We start from the raw sequence: 16,094 nt of genomic DNA on the forward strand, positions 1-16,094 counted from the left end.
TATCTTCAGCCCCATTTTCGATGAGAAAGCTGCAGCTGGAGAGGTTCAGTAACTTGCATGGATGGCACAGCTATGTACAGTGAAGCTGACTCCACTTCACTGTGGAGCTGGGACCTGCTGCCTTCCCTGTGCCTGTCGCTTTCCACCCTAGGAAATTTCTTGCAAAAGGAACTTCCTCCTCAGTCATGGGGACCATATGAATGGGGCAGGTCAGGCCTTTCAATAGCTACGAATACAGTCCAAGCGTAATCCCTGTCATAGGTATAATAACATAGCTAATTTGCAGTTGATACAGGTGTGCATATCATCCAAACTTTGCCTATCATTTAGACCAGAACCAACAAGCTGATCTACCTCCTCTTGTGTAAGGAATGCGAGGGGATCATTTACTGACCGTAGTGTTGTCTCATAATATCATCAGTTTCCCTAATGAGAGTCATGCCTTCATAGAGCGGGATTAATCTACAGGTAACCAGATGTGGTTGGAATTGGTGACTCAAAGGCAGAATATCGTGTGTGTGTGTGTGTGTGTATATGTGTGTGTGCACATGCACGCTTTTATTTACTTTTGGATGGGCACGGACTTCCAAAGAATGGTGGAGGAATCCTCCACAGGTAACCTCTTGTGACTTGATGTCTTTGGGGCTTGCTTACCTTGGAAAAATCCACTTCACACCACAAAGGTTCTTCACTTAGCTTGTGCACAGCAGATTCCTTTTATACAGGAGGACTGGAGGCATGTGGAACTGTTTAAGGTTACTGCTGTCAACCAGCAGTGGCTGTCTATCCCAAGCCCTCTGATTTCTTAGAGCTAGAAGGTTCACCACTCCTCCTGTTAATAAGGGAAAAATGTAATCCCCATTATGTTGTCCTGGGACTTGCTATTAATGTCCTTTTAAATTTTCCTCTGTTTTGGTTTGATTATCAAAGCTGGGAGCTCACCTTTCTCCCTTAGCTCTGTTTTATCACAGAATTATTTTTCTAGACCAGGGGTTAGCAAACTATAGGCATGGGCCAAATCTAATCCACCACCTGTTTTGAACAGCATGTCAGCTAAGAATGGTTATTACATTTTAAAATAGTCACATAGGTACCTATATAATGTCCTTGATATTCCCTCTGTACCCACAAAGCCCAAAGTATGTGCTGCCTTGCCCTTTAAGAAGAAGTTTGCTGACCTCAGTCTAGCCCGGAACCAGTAGCTAACATTTACAGAGTAATCACTGTCTAAGCACTTCATGTGACTTTTCTCATTTAATCTTCATAGCAATCCTATGAAGTGTGCACTTTTGTTATCTCCTTTTCATGGATGAGTAAACAGCGACACTGAGAGGCTAAGAAATGTGCTCCAGGTCATACAGCCAGGAAGTTGGAGATCTGGGATAAGAGGAACGTAGTCAGGTTTGGGGACCTGCATTCCTACCTGCTATCCTCTCTTGCCTCTGAAATGAGGTGATGGCTCTGAAGACTTAGGAAGACTATTGTGGGCTGTAAAAATATGAAGGATGATTTCCATTTTAGAAATTCTTGTTCTGTTTTTACTTTCTTAAATGTTTGCTTGTTTAGAATTGGACACAATGGTCATGGGTTTTATAGAATTGGCTTTTTATAGATTATTTAACTCTACAAATACTGAGTTTATGCTATTAATGTATGAATCAGATAATCCAACCTGTGAAATGCCAGGGAGGGTATTATCCCCATTTTGCAGATGGGGAAACTAAGTCTGAGGTTAAAAATTGTACTTGAGATGATAAAGGAGTTATGGCAGGCACAGTTGTTCTAATGTATAATCTAAGGAGATTTCCAGTTCGCCATGTAAGCTGATAGCAAAAGTTAATGTCTAATAGGTTGGACAACTTCAAAAGGTGAACCCAAGAGGGAAAATGACTACTCAGCATCAGTGAGGAAGTCAGCCCCTGTTCTGTTGTCAGTCCCTGTTTTTGTTTATTTTTAAAATTTTTATTATTTTTATTTTTTATTAGAGATGGGGGTCTCACTATGTTGGCCAGGCTGTTCTCAAACTCCTGCCCTCTAGTGATCCATCCAAAGGGGTAGGATTACAGGTATGAGCCACTGTGCCCAGCCACTCCCTGTCTTTAGAAGTAGGGGGTTCAGAAGTTTCAGTCCTTGCTGGATGATGGACTTGTGGATGCCTTCTATTAGCCTTCACTCTGCAGTGCTCCCTCCCACCCAAATAAGATCTTCACTTTCATCATTGAGCATAGACAAGTTTTTGGCTTCTTTTCAGGGTCAGCAGTGCAGCCCCTCAATATTTACCCACAACAGGCCCCCAGCAAACACCTTCTGACTCCCACGTTAGCAGGAGGTGTTGGGTATAGGAGAAGCTGGTCTCCTGGCCCAGCAATCAGTGCTTTCATCTCTCTCCTCCCACACAGGCCGAAGATACCAAGATGCAAGAGATAATGAGGCTGGCTCATGAATTTTTGCAGAATTTCTGTGCAGGCAACCAGCAGAATCAAGCTTTGCTACATAAACACATAAACCTGTTTCTCAACCCAGGGGTAAGACTTGAGGCCAGTCTGCAAATCTGTAGAGGGAGGAGGGCAGGGAAGAGGGAGGAGGAACAGCTTGTTCTTTGGCTATTGTGGCTTCTGGGGCTTGTTATAATGCAACATTCATTCCAAAGGGGAACATTTTCATAATTTATCAGGAGGACATAAATACTCATCTTTTGGGGATGGAATGGCAGGAGTTGGGGAGGGGAAAAGGAGGAAGGTGAGATGGATAAAGTAAGATACATATCTTTATTTTCCTAGTCAAGTCCTTCATCGTATCAAACTTCAGCAATACAGAGGGGCTGAATCTCTCTCCTGCCACATCTTCCTGAGGTCATGCATAAAGTTTTCTGTGGCTATATATACGTATATAGTATCTCCATACAAACGTATCTATAATACATCTTAGTTTGTTAAATATATTTCTGAAAGTATATTAAATGTATTATAGGCTTTGTAAAGAAAAATGATGCGCTCTACACATTGTCTTGTGTTCTGCTTTTCTCACTTAACACATTATGGCTGCCTTTGCAAATCAGAGAGAGAGAAATTTTTCTCATTCTTTTGATGGCTAAATGACATTCCATAGAATGGCTGTAACTTTTAAAAAACCATTCTTATATTAATGGACAGCTAGGCAATGTCTGATTTTTAGCTTTGTAAACAGTACTGCAAAGGACATCTTTGTGCATGCGCACACTCACTCAGTAGTACTGCTAACACTTTCCAGGAAAAGGAGTGCTGAATTGTAGGATAATATAGGTTGAGTATCCCAGATCTGAAAATCTGAAATCTGAAATGCTCCAAAATTCAAAGCTTTTGAGTGCCAGTGTGATGCGCAAAGGAAATACTCATTGGAGCATTTCAGATTTTAGATGTTTGGATTTGGGATGCTCAACCAGGAGACTATAATGCAAATATTCCCAAATCCAAAATGTGAAACCCTTGTGCTCCCAAGCATTTTGGATAAGAGATACTCAACCTGTGTTCCCTTGGTGTCATGTTAAAAGAAAGAAAAGTCAAAAGATAAAAGGATTAAATCCTCCACCTCACCCCAAACGTAAAACTCAATAACTGTGGGTAAAAAGTGAAAAATAAACCTTCTAGAAGGTAATATGCATGGCTGTGTGGTAAGCAAAATTTTCTTACAAGGTATGCAAAGAACACTAATTATTTTTGAAAATTGATAAATTGGACTTCTTTTAAGAACTTCTGTTTGTCCACTGACACCATTAAGAGCGTCCAAAGGCAAGGCAGAGAGTAAGAGACATTTGCAATGCACATTCTCAACAAAGAATTCATATCCAGAATATACATAACACACTCAAAAAAGTCACTAAGGAAAAGGTTGACCTTTTAAAAATAGGCCAGGTGTAGTGGCTCATGCCTATAATCCTAGCACTTTGGGAGGCCAAGGCAGGCAGATCACTTGAGGTCAGGAGTTTGAGACCAGCCTGGCCAACATGGTGAAACCTTGTCTCTATTAAAAATACAAAAATTAGCTGGGTATGATGGTGAGCACCTGTAATTCCAGCTACTTGGAGGCTGAGGCAGGAAAATAGCTTGAACTCAGGAGGTGGAGGTTGCAGTGAGCCAAGATTGCACCACTGCACTCCAGCCTGGGTGACAGAGCAAGACTCTATCTCAAATAAATAAATAAATAAGAATGTAAAGGCAAAAAACTGGAACAGACACCCTGTTGGAGAGGATATCCAAATGGCCAATAAATGTGACAAAGTGTTCAACATGATTAGACATTAGAGAAATGCAAATTATGTTTAGCCACAGTAAGCTGTGACTAAAATTTAAAAGACTGACAATACTAAGTGTTGACAAGGATAGGAACAGCTGGAATGTAGAATGCAAGTTGTTAACATCTTTTGAAAGCTGTCAGTATCTTCTAAAGCCAAACATACTCATACTTTGTGACCCAGCAATTCTGTTCTTGGACCCAACAGAAGTATGAATTTAAGTACACCAGAAGGCATCTGTAAGAATGTCCACAGCAACTCTAGTATTTATAATACTAGTAATGTTTCTATTAAAACTGGATCCTACTCCAAATATCCTTCAACCATAGAATAAAGATATTGTCATATATTCATGCAATGGAACTTATATATCAGTGAAAAAGAGTGCAAGAGGTTTAAGAACAGGCAAAACTAATCTAGTTATACAAGTCAAAATAGTTAAATTGTGAGATAAGGCATAAAGGAGACCTGTTTTGTTTCTTGATCTGGGTGCTCAAGGTCCCTTTGTAATCTGTTCAACTGAATGCTAATGAGTTGTGTATTTTTCTGTATGTTTATTTGTATGTCAGTGAAAAAAGCTTACTAAAAAGGTAGTGCAGAAGCAAGAATGAAAGAAATCTATCTTCATGGGTTTAAATGCTTCCCTTGTGTGTGTTTTCAGTGGACTCTTCTTTTTCTCACTTTTTAATCTGTTCTATCAGCTTTTTGACCTGTCCCTGTGCTCTTTTCCTCACTCTTGTGTCAGATCCTGGAGGCAGTAACCATGCAGCACATCTTCATGAACAATTTCCAGCTTTGCAGTGAGATCAACGAGAGAGTCGTTCAGCACTTCGTTCACTGCATAGAGACTCACGGTCGGAACGTCCAGTATATAAAGTTCTTACAGACAATTGTCAAGGCAGAAGGGAAATTTATTAAAAAATGCCAAGACATGGTTATGGCTGAGGTGATTGTTATATATTCTATATACCTCCATCTGGTGTTCTGTAGAAATTTTACAATTATTTAATCTTATCTGTATGAACTTGCACCCTCTTCAGGAGCCATACAGAAGGACAGAAAGTAATTGTGTGTGCATATGTGTGTGTCATCCCTTGTGTGAGCTTAAGTTGTAGATATAGGCAAGAATCTGATCTGATATTTCATAGCAACCAGTTTGCTCTAAGGAAGGATGGCTTGGATTTTTCTGACAGGGGACAGAAAGAGGAATAAGGAACTGAATTATAGAGAATGGAGATAAAATGTAGTGAGGACCCAATGAGCCAGAACAACTTCCATTCTTGTGGATTATGAATTTTTTAAAATTTTTCACATAATTAATTAGATTGAAAAAATTTTGCCTGATGCCTCTTGAGGAGCAGTTGGTCTATGCAATCAAGGAAAAGTCTTACTTGGTTTATTATGGATTCACTTTAATTTACAATCTTGTCTATGTATATGGTTCCATTGGCAGGGAGGGTAGTGTGATTAAGGGTTGGGGCCAGCATGGTGGCTCATGCCTGTAATCCCAGCTCTTTGGGAGGCTGAGGCAGGAGGATCACTTGAGACCAGGAGTACGAGACCAGCCTGGGCAACATAGTAAGACCTTTGTTTCTACAAAACATTTTAAAAATTAGCTGAGTGTAGTGGCATGTGCCTATAGTCCCAGTTACAGAGGAAGATCCCTTGAGCCCAGGAGTTTGAGGTTGCAGTGAGCTATGATGGCACCCACTATACTCCAGCCTGGGCAAAAGAATGAGACATTGTCTCTTAGAAAAAAAAAAAAAAAGAGAGAGTCGGCTCAACCTGGGATACAAATGTCACCTGAACCCTTTCACCGAAGGGTGCCATGAGATATGTTACTTGACCTCTCAACTCCTCAGTGAACTTTTCTATAAAATGAAGATACAGCAGATTTCACTTTAAAGAGTTGATATGCGGAGTAAATGAGATAACGATGATATTAATGCCTAACACTTTTTGGAAGCCTGCCATAGTCTAGGCACCATCCTAAGCAATTTGTCTATAATAATTTATTTAATATACATAGTACTGTGAGTTAGCTATTGTATTTGTCCCGGTTTCACAGATGAAGAAACTGAGATACAGTGAGGTTAGGAAGTTCATCTAAAGAGTTTATCTTGGTATCTGGCATCTAATAATTAGAGCTCATAAAGGTTAGTCATTAGTAAGTATTGACCGTGTTTATTTTGACTTCTGTGCCAGCCCTCTCAGTTTTTTTGTACTTCATGTACTGCTGATGAAATTGATTTATTCTTTTTTTTTTTTTTTTTTTTTTTGAGACGGAGTCTTGCTCTGTCGCCCAGGCTGGAGTGCAGTGGCGCGATCTCGGCTCACTGCAAGCTCCGCCTCCTGGGTTTACGCCATTCTCCTGCCTCAGCCTCCGAGTAGCTGGGACTACAGGCGCCCGCCACCTCGCCCAGCTAGTTTTTTGTGTTTTTAGTAGAGATGGGGTTTCACCGTGTTAGCCAGGATGGTCTCGATCTCCTGACCTTGTGATCCGCCCGCCTCGGCCTCCCAAAGTGCTGGGATTACAGGCTTGAGCCACCGCCCCGGCCTGATTTATTCTTAAATAGATTTGCAAGAAGCCACATCTTAGGGGACAAGTTATAAACAGGAATGCCTCAACTTTTTGAAGAGTAAGTGTGGAGAAGAAGGCATATCTTAATTAAAAGTAATTTGTGATTGAAGAGATAAGATGGCAGATTAAAGAATTTTAAAGGGGATACATTGTAAAGCATAAAAATAAGATGGAGGCAGGGCACACTGGCTCATACCTATAATCCCAGCACTTTGGGAGGCCGAGGCGGGTGAATCACGTGAGGTTGAGAGTTCGAGACCAGCCTAGCCAACATGGAGAAACCCCGTCTCTACTGAAAATACAAAATTAGCCAGACGTGGTGGTGCATCCCTGTAATCCCAGCTACTCAGGAGGCTGAAGCAGGAGAATTGCTTGAACCAACCCAAGAGGCAGAGGTTGCAGTGAGCTGAGATCACGCCATTGCACTCTAGCCTGGGCAACAAGAGTGAAACTCCATCTCGAAAAAAAAAATAATAATAAGATGGAAACATTTAAAAACAAATATCATAGCCTAATTGGTAGTTTTGGAAATACAAGTGCAAGCTTGCAATCTCTATTTCCACTTGATACATTAATGCTGGTATGCAGACTTTCTCTCCCCCTAATAGCTTTTTAGGGCCTGTGTGGTATTTCTGTATCTGTGGACTAAAATTATGATGCCGAAGATTTCTAGTTGTTCATTTATATAAATGAATGAAGTCAAAATAGGTAAGACTGATTTGGGAAGATAAATGCTAACAGAACCTCTCTCTTTCTCTGTGGATAGAATTTTTTCATGCTGCCCCACCCCTGCAAGTTTGTAATCTAAACCCACCCTGTTCTTTATGTAGCTGGTCAATTCAGGAGAGGATGTCCTCGTGTTCTACAACGACAGAGCCTCTTTCCAGACTCTGATCCAGATGATGCGGTCAGAGCGGGATCGGATGGATGAGAACAGCCCTCTCATGTACCACATCCACTTGGTCGAGCTTCTGGCTGTGTGCACGGAGGGTAAGAACGTCTACACAGAGATCAAGTGCAACTCCCTGCTCCCGCTGGATGACATCGTTCGCGTGGTGACCCATGAGGACTGCATCCCTGAGGTGAGCGAGCCCAGCCTGGCTGTGCCCTTCTCGTCCCTATGTGGTGCCTGCTGTCGTGGCTCACTGGGAGACATAGTGGTGGCTGGCCTGGGGGAGCCCTGACGGTTCTGAAAGCTGCAGCTCATTTTGTAGTGGGATTTCGGTTCCCTAAAACATGTTCTCGAGCATTGATTTTACATGAAAGGAACACGGGAGAAGTTAGTCATTCCTTCTGTATCTTTAAGAAGAGTGAAGAAAAAAGCTTCAGCTCTGTGGATCTAATTTAGCCTGTTGAGCAAAGGGGATGTGACCTGAATGAACTTCTCAAAAATGTGACGAAAAGTAGGTTGAGATCCAGATCGTATGATTGTAAGACGTAGTAAGTTAATTCTTTAAAACAAAAACCCTTACTACAGAAATAATGGCCGTTATAAAAAATTTAGGAACTACAGACAATCAATTAAAAAATAATAATAATGAATCCCTAAGTTTTGAAGTTAATCCTTCCAGGCTTCCTTTTTTCCTACTCATAGATTATATTGATTAATAATGAAATGGATTGTATATATTTTATGATTTATGAAGTGTATATTTTATGATATATAAAGTATATTGTAAAGTATATATTGTATGTTTTGCAATGTGTAATGTTAGTTTGTAGTACACATTTATATTACATTAAATATATATGACATATATATATTGCTTTTAGGTTTTTTTGAAAAGCTAGTAACAGTCATGTGTTGCTTAGTGGTGGGGATATGTTTTGAGAAATGCATTCTTAGTTGATTTCCTCATTGTGCAAACATCGAACAGCGCACTTACGCAAACCTAGATGGCACAGCCTGCTACACACCCCGGCTCTATGGTCTGGCCTCTTGCTGCCAGGCTACAAACATGCACAACATGTGACTGTCTCAGTACTGAAGGCAATTATAACACAATTGTATTTGTGTATCTAAACATTGAAAAGTTCCAGTAAAAATTGGGTATTATAATCTTATGGGTCCCTGTTGTGTATGAGACCCATCATTGACCAAAATGTCATTATTCAGTACCTGACCATACTCTTTGAAAAGTTCAAAAATCAAAGACTGTAAAGGGGTAAACCATGAAGTCTTATAATCTGTTTTCCCACCCACCGTACAGAAAATAATTTATTATGTTCTTGTGTATTTTTCTAGAATTTTGCACATAAACACATACATTATATATACTTTACTCCCCCCCGCCGTTTTTTTAAATTCAAAAGATGATACTTTAGGTACACTATTCTGTACCTTAACACCGTAACTTCTTTTCATATCAGTTCATAAAGAGATGCCAGATTGTTTTTACAGTTGCATAAAATTCCATTGTATGGATGTACCGTCATGGCCCTTTGTAAGTGTTTAATTTATGATATAATGAGATAGTAATGAATAATCGCTGTAATAAGAAAGCAATGAGATTGCATTTTTTTCACAGTCTTGGCCACAGTATATTATCAAACTTTTGGATTCTCATATATCTGGCAGGTGAAAATGGTCATTTCAACATAGTTTTAATTTACATTTCTCTTGTTACGGATAAAGAAGGTAGAGTTATAACTAGCATTAGGGATGAGAGAAGCATAGTGTTATAACAAGCATTAGTTTGTTTTTTACCCTTTTTTGTTTGAAATACAACAGAAATGCAAAAAAAGTACATAAATCTCAATTGTATACTAAAGAACAATAGAACGATTATAAAGAGAACAGCTTTGTAATTGCCAGCCAGGTCAAGAAATATGCAAAAACCTCCCCCATTCCCCTTTCCTGTCCTCACCTCCCCCAAGGGCTGTCTCCTGAGGATAACCACAAGCTGACTTTTATGTAATCCTGCAGTTGCTTTTCTGTATACATCCCTCAACAATATAGTTTAGTTTTGTGAGGTTTTGGACTTCTTCTGTGTATCATTCCATGCCTTTTTAAGTTCAACTCTGCGTTGTTAAGGTTGATCCACCCTGACGTGTAGCTGTGTCCATTTCCTTTGCTTTGAAGCATTCCTTTCTATCATGGCACCATGATAGGATTTTCCATTCTTCTACCGATGCTCGTTTTAGTTGTTTCCAGCTTTTGGCTGTTAGGATCATGCATACATCCTGGCCCACACGTGTACTCTTCTGTCCAGGGTGTGTGGATAGTCAGAAGTGGAAGTGCTGGATCATAGGCGGTGCATTTCTTCAATTTGATGTAACACAGTCCAGTTATTTTCAGCATAGTTGCTCCAGTTACCATTCCTCCTCCCAACCCTGCTAACATTTGCTATCATCAGATCCTTTATTATTTTTTTTTCAATTTGGTGGTTGTATAATAGTATTGCATACTAGCTTAATTTTTAGAAGCTTCATGGAGATATTTGCAGATATGATTCACTTGTTTAAAGTGTGCAACTGAGTGGTTTTTAATATATTCACAGAGTTGTGCAATCACCGTCACAATATAGTTACAGAATATTTTCATCATCCCAAAAAGAAACCCCATGCCCATTAGCAGTCACTTCCCATTTCCTGCCAACCCCCCAATCCTAGGCAACTGCTCATCTTTTTGAATATATGGATTTGCCTATTTGAGACATTTCATGGAATCCTGCAACATGTGGTCTTTTAGGACTGGATTTTTTCACCTACATGATTTTTCTCAAGGCTCACGCAAGTCATAGCATGTATCAGCACTTCATTCCTTTATGTTGCAGAGTAATTTTCTATTCTGTACGTACATCACATTTTGTGTCTCCATCAGTCAGTTGATGGGGATTTGGATTGTTTCCACTTTTTGACTATTATGAATAATGCTGCTATGCACACTTGTGTACAGGATTTTGTATAGACACATGTTTTCATTAACCATAGTGATTTTAATGTCTATGTCCTTGATTCCTAATTGAAGTTGAGCCTCTTGCCGTGTGTGTGTGTATGTGTGTGTGTGTTTGATGTTTGATATTCCTTTAAGAAATATCTGATCCAGTTGTTTTGCTTCCCTTTTCTCTGGGGATGTCTGTCTTATGAGCACAGATCTAGGGGCATTCTTCATTGGAACATGCCTTGCATGTATCTTCTCCCAACTTGTGCCCATTTAACTCTCCAGTGGTGCCTTTTTATAAATGGAAATTCTTAATTTCAGGTAATCAAACTTGTCCCTCTTCTATGGTCAGAGGTTTTACCTCATTCTTTCCCTTGAGGTCATGAACATATTCTCTTCCAAAAGCTTTATGGTTTTGGATTTTATAATTGTGAATTTCAAATGTCAGAAAATCATAGAAGTAAGACTTGGCAGTGGGGAATGGGATGCCCATTTTGATCTGTCCTTCTTGCTGTGAAGTTGAAGCAGCTAATCACGTTCCATACACACCAAGATGGTTTTTCAGAAAAGCTTCTTTCTATCTTGCAGGTTAAAATTGCATACATTAACTTCCTGAATCACTGCTATGTGGACACAGAGGTGGAAATGAAGGAGATTTACACCAGCAATCACATGTGGAAATTGTTTGAGAATTTCCTTGTAGACATCTGCAGGGTAAGGCTTTTGGAACTAAGGAGGCAGAGTTGGAGAGTGAGAGGTGTGTGTGTGTGTGTGTGTGTGTGTGTGTGTGTATGTGTATGTGTGTGTAACATCTTCATGCCCACATGAAGAAAACAGCTGCATCATTTCTACTCTAATTCATGGCATGAAGAGGCACTTGTGACTCTTTTCTCGTGTCTCATTTCTTCCTTTTTTTTTCCTCTTTGAGATGGAGTCTTGCTCGGTCACCTAGGATGGAGTGCAGTGGCACAATCTCAGTTCACTGCAACATCTGCCTCCTGGGCTCAAGCAATTCTCCTGCCTCAGCCTCCCAAGTAGCTGGGATTACAAGCACCTGCCACCATGCCTGGCTAATTTTTGTGTTTTTAGTAGAAACAGGGTTTTACCATGTTGGCCAGGCTGGTTTCAAACTCGTGACCTCAAATGATCTGCCCACCTCAGCCTCCCAAAGTGCTGGGATTACAAGCGTGAGCCACCACACCTGGCCATTCTTCCTACCTTTTGCTCTTAGCCACGAATGGATATTATTTATCAAGCTTCAGGAAAGAGAGGTTATTTCTGGTTTTCATGTCACCCCTGTGGATTGGTTGGTGAATGATAACCTGGGCATATTAAAATTCAATTTCTAAGGATTTATCTTCCTTGGTAATATGTCTGTGCTTGAAGGGCACTTCCCTGAGCTTCAGCATTTGTCTCCTGCAATCTGGTCTTGAGGATTCTGCAAAACTCTTCACCTTCCATTTATTGCTTTCCTGGCTCAGCCTCAAGAGTGGCCTTCAAGATACTTGATTTGGTTTTGCATTGAGCTTAATATTCATGCTAAAGCCACAAGACTGCCACATAGCAAAGCATACCACAGATTGAATATGAGTTTTGTAATGGTGAATTTGGGGGAGTGGGGTAGATTAAAAGATTATTTAGAAGATAATTGTCAGATACATCCCAATTTCAGAAACATTGTGATGTTAAGGTGCATTATAGAATCCTAGAATGTGGTATTTTCTGCTTGACTGTATGATTGCTAGTATGAGACAAGGAGCCTGTAAGAACTTATTTTCCTTCTGGATGAGAACCCTATTTAGTAATATTTGGTCAGGTGTTGGTTTCACAGACATGTTTTTTAAAAAATCTCAAACTCCTCCTAGTTTTTTAATCCCATTAGCCTAGGGATTTTGGCTTGGAATGGCAGGCCTGCTTTATTTCTTTAAACCAGTGCTCTGAAATTTTCTGTAAAGGACCAGATAGTAAATATGTTCAGCTTTGTGGGCCATTCATCTCTTTCATGACTACTCAGTTCTGCCCTTCTAGCGTGAAAGTAGTCATGGCAAGCAGGTTTGGCTGTGTTCCAATAAAACTTTATAAAGATAATTACTGGCCCTTATTTTGCTGATCCTTTCATTAAATTACTTAGAAATGCTGTAAAATCAGTTCTTAATTTCATTCTTTGAATATGTTCTCAGACTGTCTAGTTTTAAGGTCAGAACGTGAGAGTCTCTTAAGAACACTTGATTTTTATGTCCTTCATTCTTTTCAGTATAAGCAATTTTATATCTTAAATTATAAAACTTGATTTTTTAAAAAATGTGCTAACCGTCTCCATGGCAAATCTTATTCTAGGCGGCAGACTTAAGTAGAGTATGGGTGAAACTGAAGGTGTCTCCTCACCCCAAAACATGTATAGTCAGCTATTCTGAAATATGGCTTGCTATTTTGAACAATGTGTATTGGTAAGATTTTAATTGAATGGAAGATTGTTGTAGGATTGGAGCATGGTTAGGCCAGGCGTGGTGGCTCACACCTGTAATCCCAGTACTATGGGAGGCCTAGGTGGGCAGATCCCTTGAGTCCAGGAGTTCGAGACTAGCCTGGCCAACGTGGTGAAACCCTATGTCTACTAAAAAAAACCACAAAAATTAGCTGGGCATGGTGGCGGGCACCTCTAATCCCAGCTACTTGGGAGGCTGAGGCACAAGAATCGCTTGAACCTGGGAAATGAAGGCTGCAGTGAGCCAAGATCATGCCACTGTACTCCATCCTGGGTGACAGAGTGAGACTCTGTCTCAAAAAAAATAAAATAAAAAAAAAAAGGATTGGAGACGGTCAGGTCCATAGGACCTCAGTAACGTGTTTGACTGTCTTGATTATTTGGATAAGGAAACCATGGTCTAGACCAGAGGAATGGATTACTCGGGAGAGCAGTTTTCTTTTACGGGAAATTTAAGACACCTGTAGTGACTGTGCTTCTTACTGCCCTTCAGGGTTTTGGATTTTCCAGACACACGTAGGAAGTTGCAAGTGGTGGCCTTGTTGGTCTCATACCCATTTTAATGTTTGTGATTTTGCTTCATGTTGTCTGAGCTGATCTGCTTTTCTTTTTTTCATGATTTATATTTTATTATTGTGATTCCTTAAGGGGAGAAATATTGGCCAGCAGGCCTTTACCTTTCATTTGTTAAAAGTAACCCACAGGAGGGAGTCGCAGATTTCTTAATGTTTGATGTAGGTTTTGGTGTCATGCTTAACATACCCACTTGTCTTCCAGGCCTGTAACAACACTAGTGACAGGAAACATGCAGACTCCATTTTGGAGAAGTACGTCACCGAAATCGTCATGAGTATTGTTACTACTTTCTTCAGCTCTCCCTTCTCAGACCAGAGTACTACTTTGCAGGTAATAAATACCAACGTCAAGCAGAATGCTCATGATACACCTTTGGCAGTTGGGCAAGATGTGAATTTGGGGGTGAGCAACTGTAAATGAACTGGTCTGCAAAGCATTAATAAAAGATACATTTCTCTTGGTGGAAGGTAGCTTTGATGGGATTTCTTGGCTAAAGAAGTACCTGGGGATATTTTCGTATACTGGATGGTTCTGTTAATTGTTGATTTTAAAATCAACAATCTCCTTAAAATCTTTTCTGCGCTTTTTTTTTTTATTTTGGTCCTTCAGTCTTCTCCTTCCCTGCCCTCCAATTCTAGAGATAACGTTTATAAAACATCTAGCACAGTGCCTGACACAGAGTAGGTGCTTAATAAATGGTAGCCTGTGCTATTTCTGTTAGACTATAAGCTACATGAGGACAAAGTTATGCCTTATGTGCATGATCATCTCATATACTAGTCTATCCCTTGTACCTGGCATTGTGACTGGCAACAAGTTGCTAATTTATTGAACAAATGAATAAATGAGACTCAGGAGAGTGGTAGAGATCAGAGATAAACATGTACTGGTTGAAGCCTTAGCCAGGAAAATGAAGTGGTAAACGAAAAAGGACCTGGAGAGGACACAAATAATGGATGATGGGATGTGAAAGAGGCAGAGGAAGGTCAGGAGTTTTCATGCAGGCAGGGTGCGATTTGGGAGTCTGTGGAACCTCAGGAATGAAGAAAGGGGAGGATTTTAGGAAAAAAGCAGATGATGAGCCATCATGTCCTTTTGTTCTTCCAAGAGGTTGAGTGAGCTGATGTCACCTGTATTAGTCTATTTTCACACTGCTGATAAAGACATACCCAAGACTAGGCAATTTACAAAAGAAAGAGGTTTAGTGGACTCACAGTTCCATGTGGCTGGGGAGGCCTCACAGTCGTGGTAGACGGTGAAGGGTATGTCCCACATGGCAGCAGACTAGAGAAGAGAACTTGTGCAGGGAAACTCCGCTTTATAAAACCATCAGATCTTGCAAGACTCATTCACTATCACGAGAACAGCATGGGAAAGACCCACCCCATGATTCAGTTACCTCCCACCAGGTCCCTCCCACAACATGTGGAAATTGTAGGAGCTACAATTCAAGATGAAATTTGGGTAGGGACACAGTCAAACCATATCCCACCTGATTGCCCGTTGCATTTGGATAGTTAGTAGGCAGCTACTCTTACCCATTTAATCATCTTTTGTACACCGAGGTGTCAAATAGGAGCAGAGCAGGTGTTCCAGGAATAGGGTTCAGTGGAGTTATTTTAGTCTAGGGATACTTCTTTCTTTGAGCTGGGTTACTGGGTTCCCATCCCAAATCCAGCACTTACTGGCTAATAGGGCAGGTAATAATGCCACTGCTTACTTCACAGGGTGATGGTGAAGGCTAAATGAGATATGTATAAAGTGCTTAGCACAGAGCTTGGCATGTAGGAAGTGCTTGGGGTAAACGACCATTCTCATTGGGCCCTTTGAGTTAGCTTCAGAGCTAACGAGCAGCCACAAAACTCGGACTAAATTCTAGGTTCCCAGGTTCCCCCGGCCAGTTTGCCAGGCTCCCTCTGCTCCTGTCCTCTATTAGGAACACAGCTTACTATCTCAGGTGGCTGCAGGGAGTAGGACAGAAAGAAGGCCATGAGATTCTGGCTCCCAGGTAAACTTCATGGAAAGAACATGGAGGTTTGCCATCAGAGAGACCCTTGCAGTTCACTTCCTGCTTTGCCATCACTTCTCTTTTCTTTTGGATAATTTCTTTTATTTTTGCTGGGTCTTTGTTTTTCATGTGTGACGGGAAGGTAATTCCAAGTCACCGAATTGTTCACTGAGGCCTGAACAAGATCATACGTGAAATGTCTGACACATAGTTTGCCCTTAATAAATGAAAGTTATCTGAACCATGTTTATCAGGGAGGTTCTGAATTTTTAATTAATCTGTTTTATTTTC

At 40.5% G+C, this 16,094-nt stretch overlaps 1 protein-coding gene across 2 annotated transcripts in view; it reads left to right on the forward strand.

Moving 5' to 3' along the window:
* Positions 1–16,094, forward strand: part of ITPR1 (inositol 1,4,5-trisphosphate receptor type 1) — a 355,769-nt gene that overhangs the window by 189,806 nt on the left and 149,869 nt on the right. For both annotated transcript variants that reach the window (XM_065538902.2, XM_074032759.1), the window contains 5 exons: positions 2,400–2,525; positions 5,016–5,216; positions 7,682–7,933; positions 11,323–11,448; positions 13,997–14,125. In XM_065538902.2, coding sequence (XP_065394974.1) covers positions 2,400–2,525; positions 5,016–5,216; positions 7,682–7,933; positions 11,323–11,448; positions 13,997–14,125 — 834 coding nt within the window. The remainder of the gene's footprint in view (positions 1–2,399; positions 2,526–5,015; positions 5,217–7,681; positions 7,934–11,322; positions 11,449–13,996; positions 14,126–16,094) is intronic.

The sequence above is a fragment of the Macaca fascicularis genome, chromosome 2 (assembly GCF_037993035.2).
Source record: "Macaca fascicularis isolate 582-1 chromosome 2, T2T-MFA8v1.1".
Taxonomy (NCBI): Eukaryota; Metazoa; Chordata; class Mammalia; order Primates; family Cercopithecidae; genus Macaca; species Macaca fascicularis.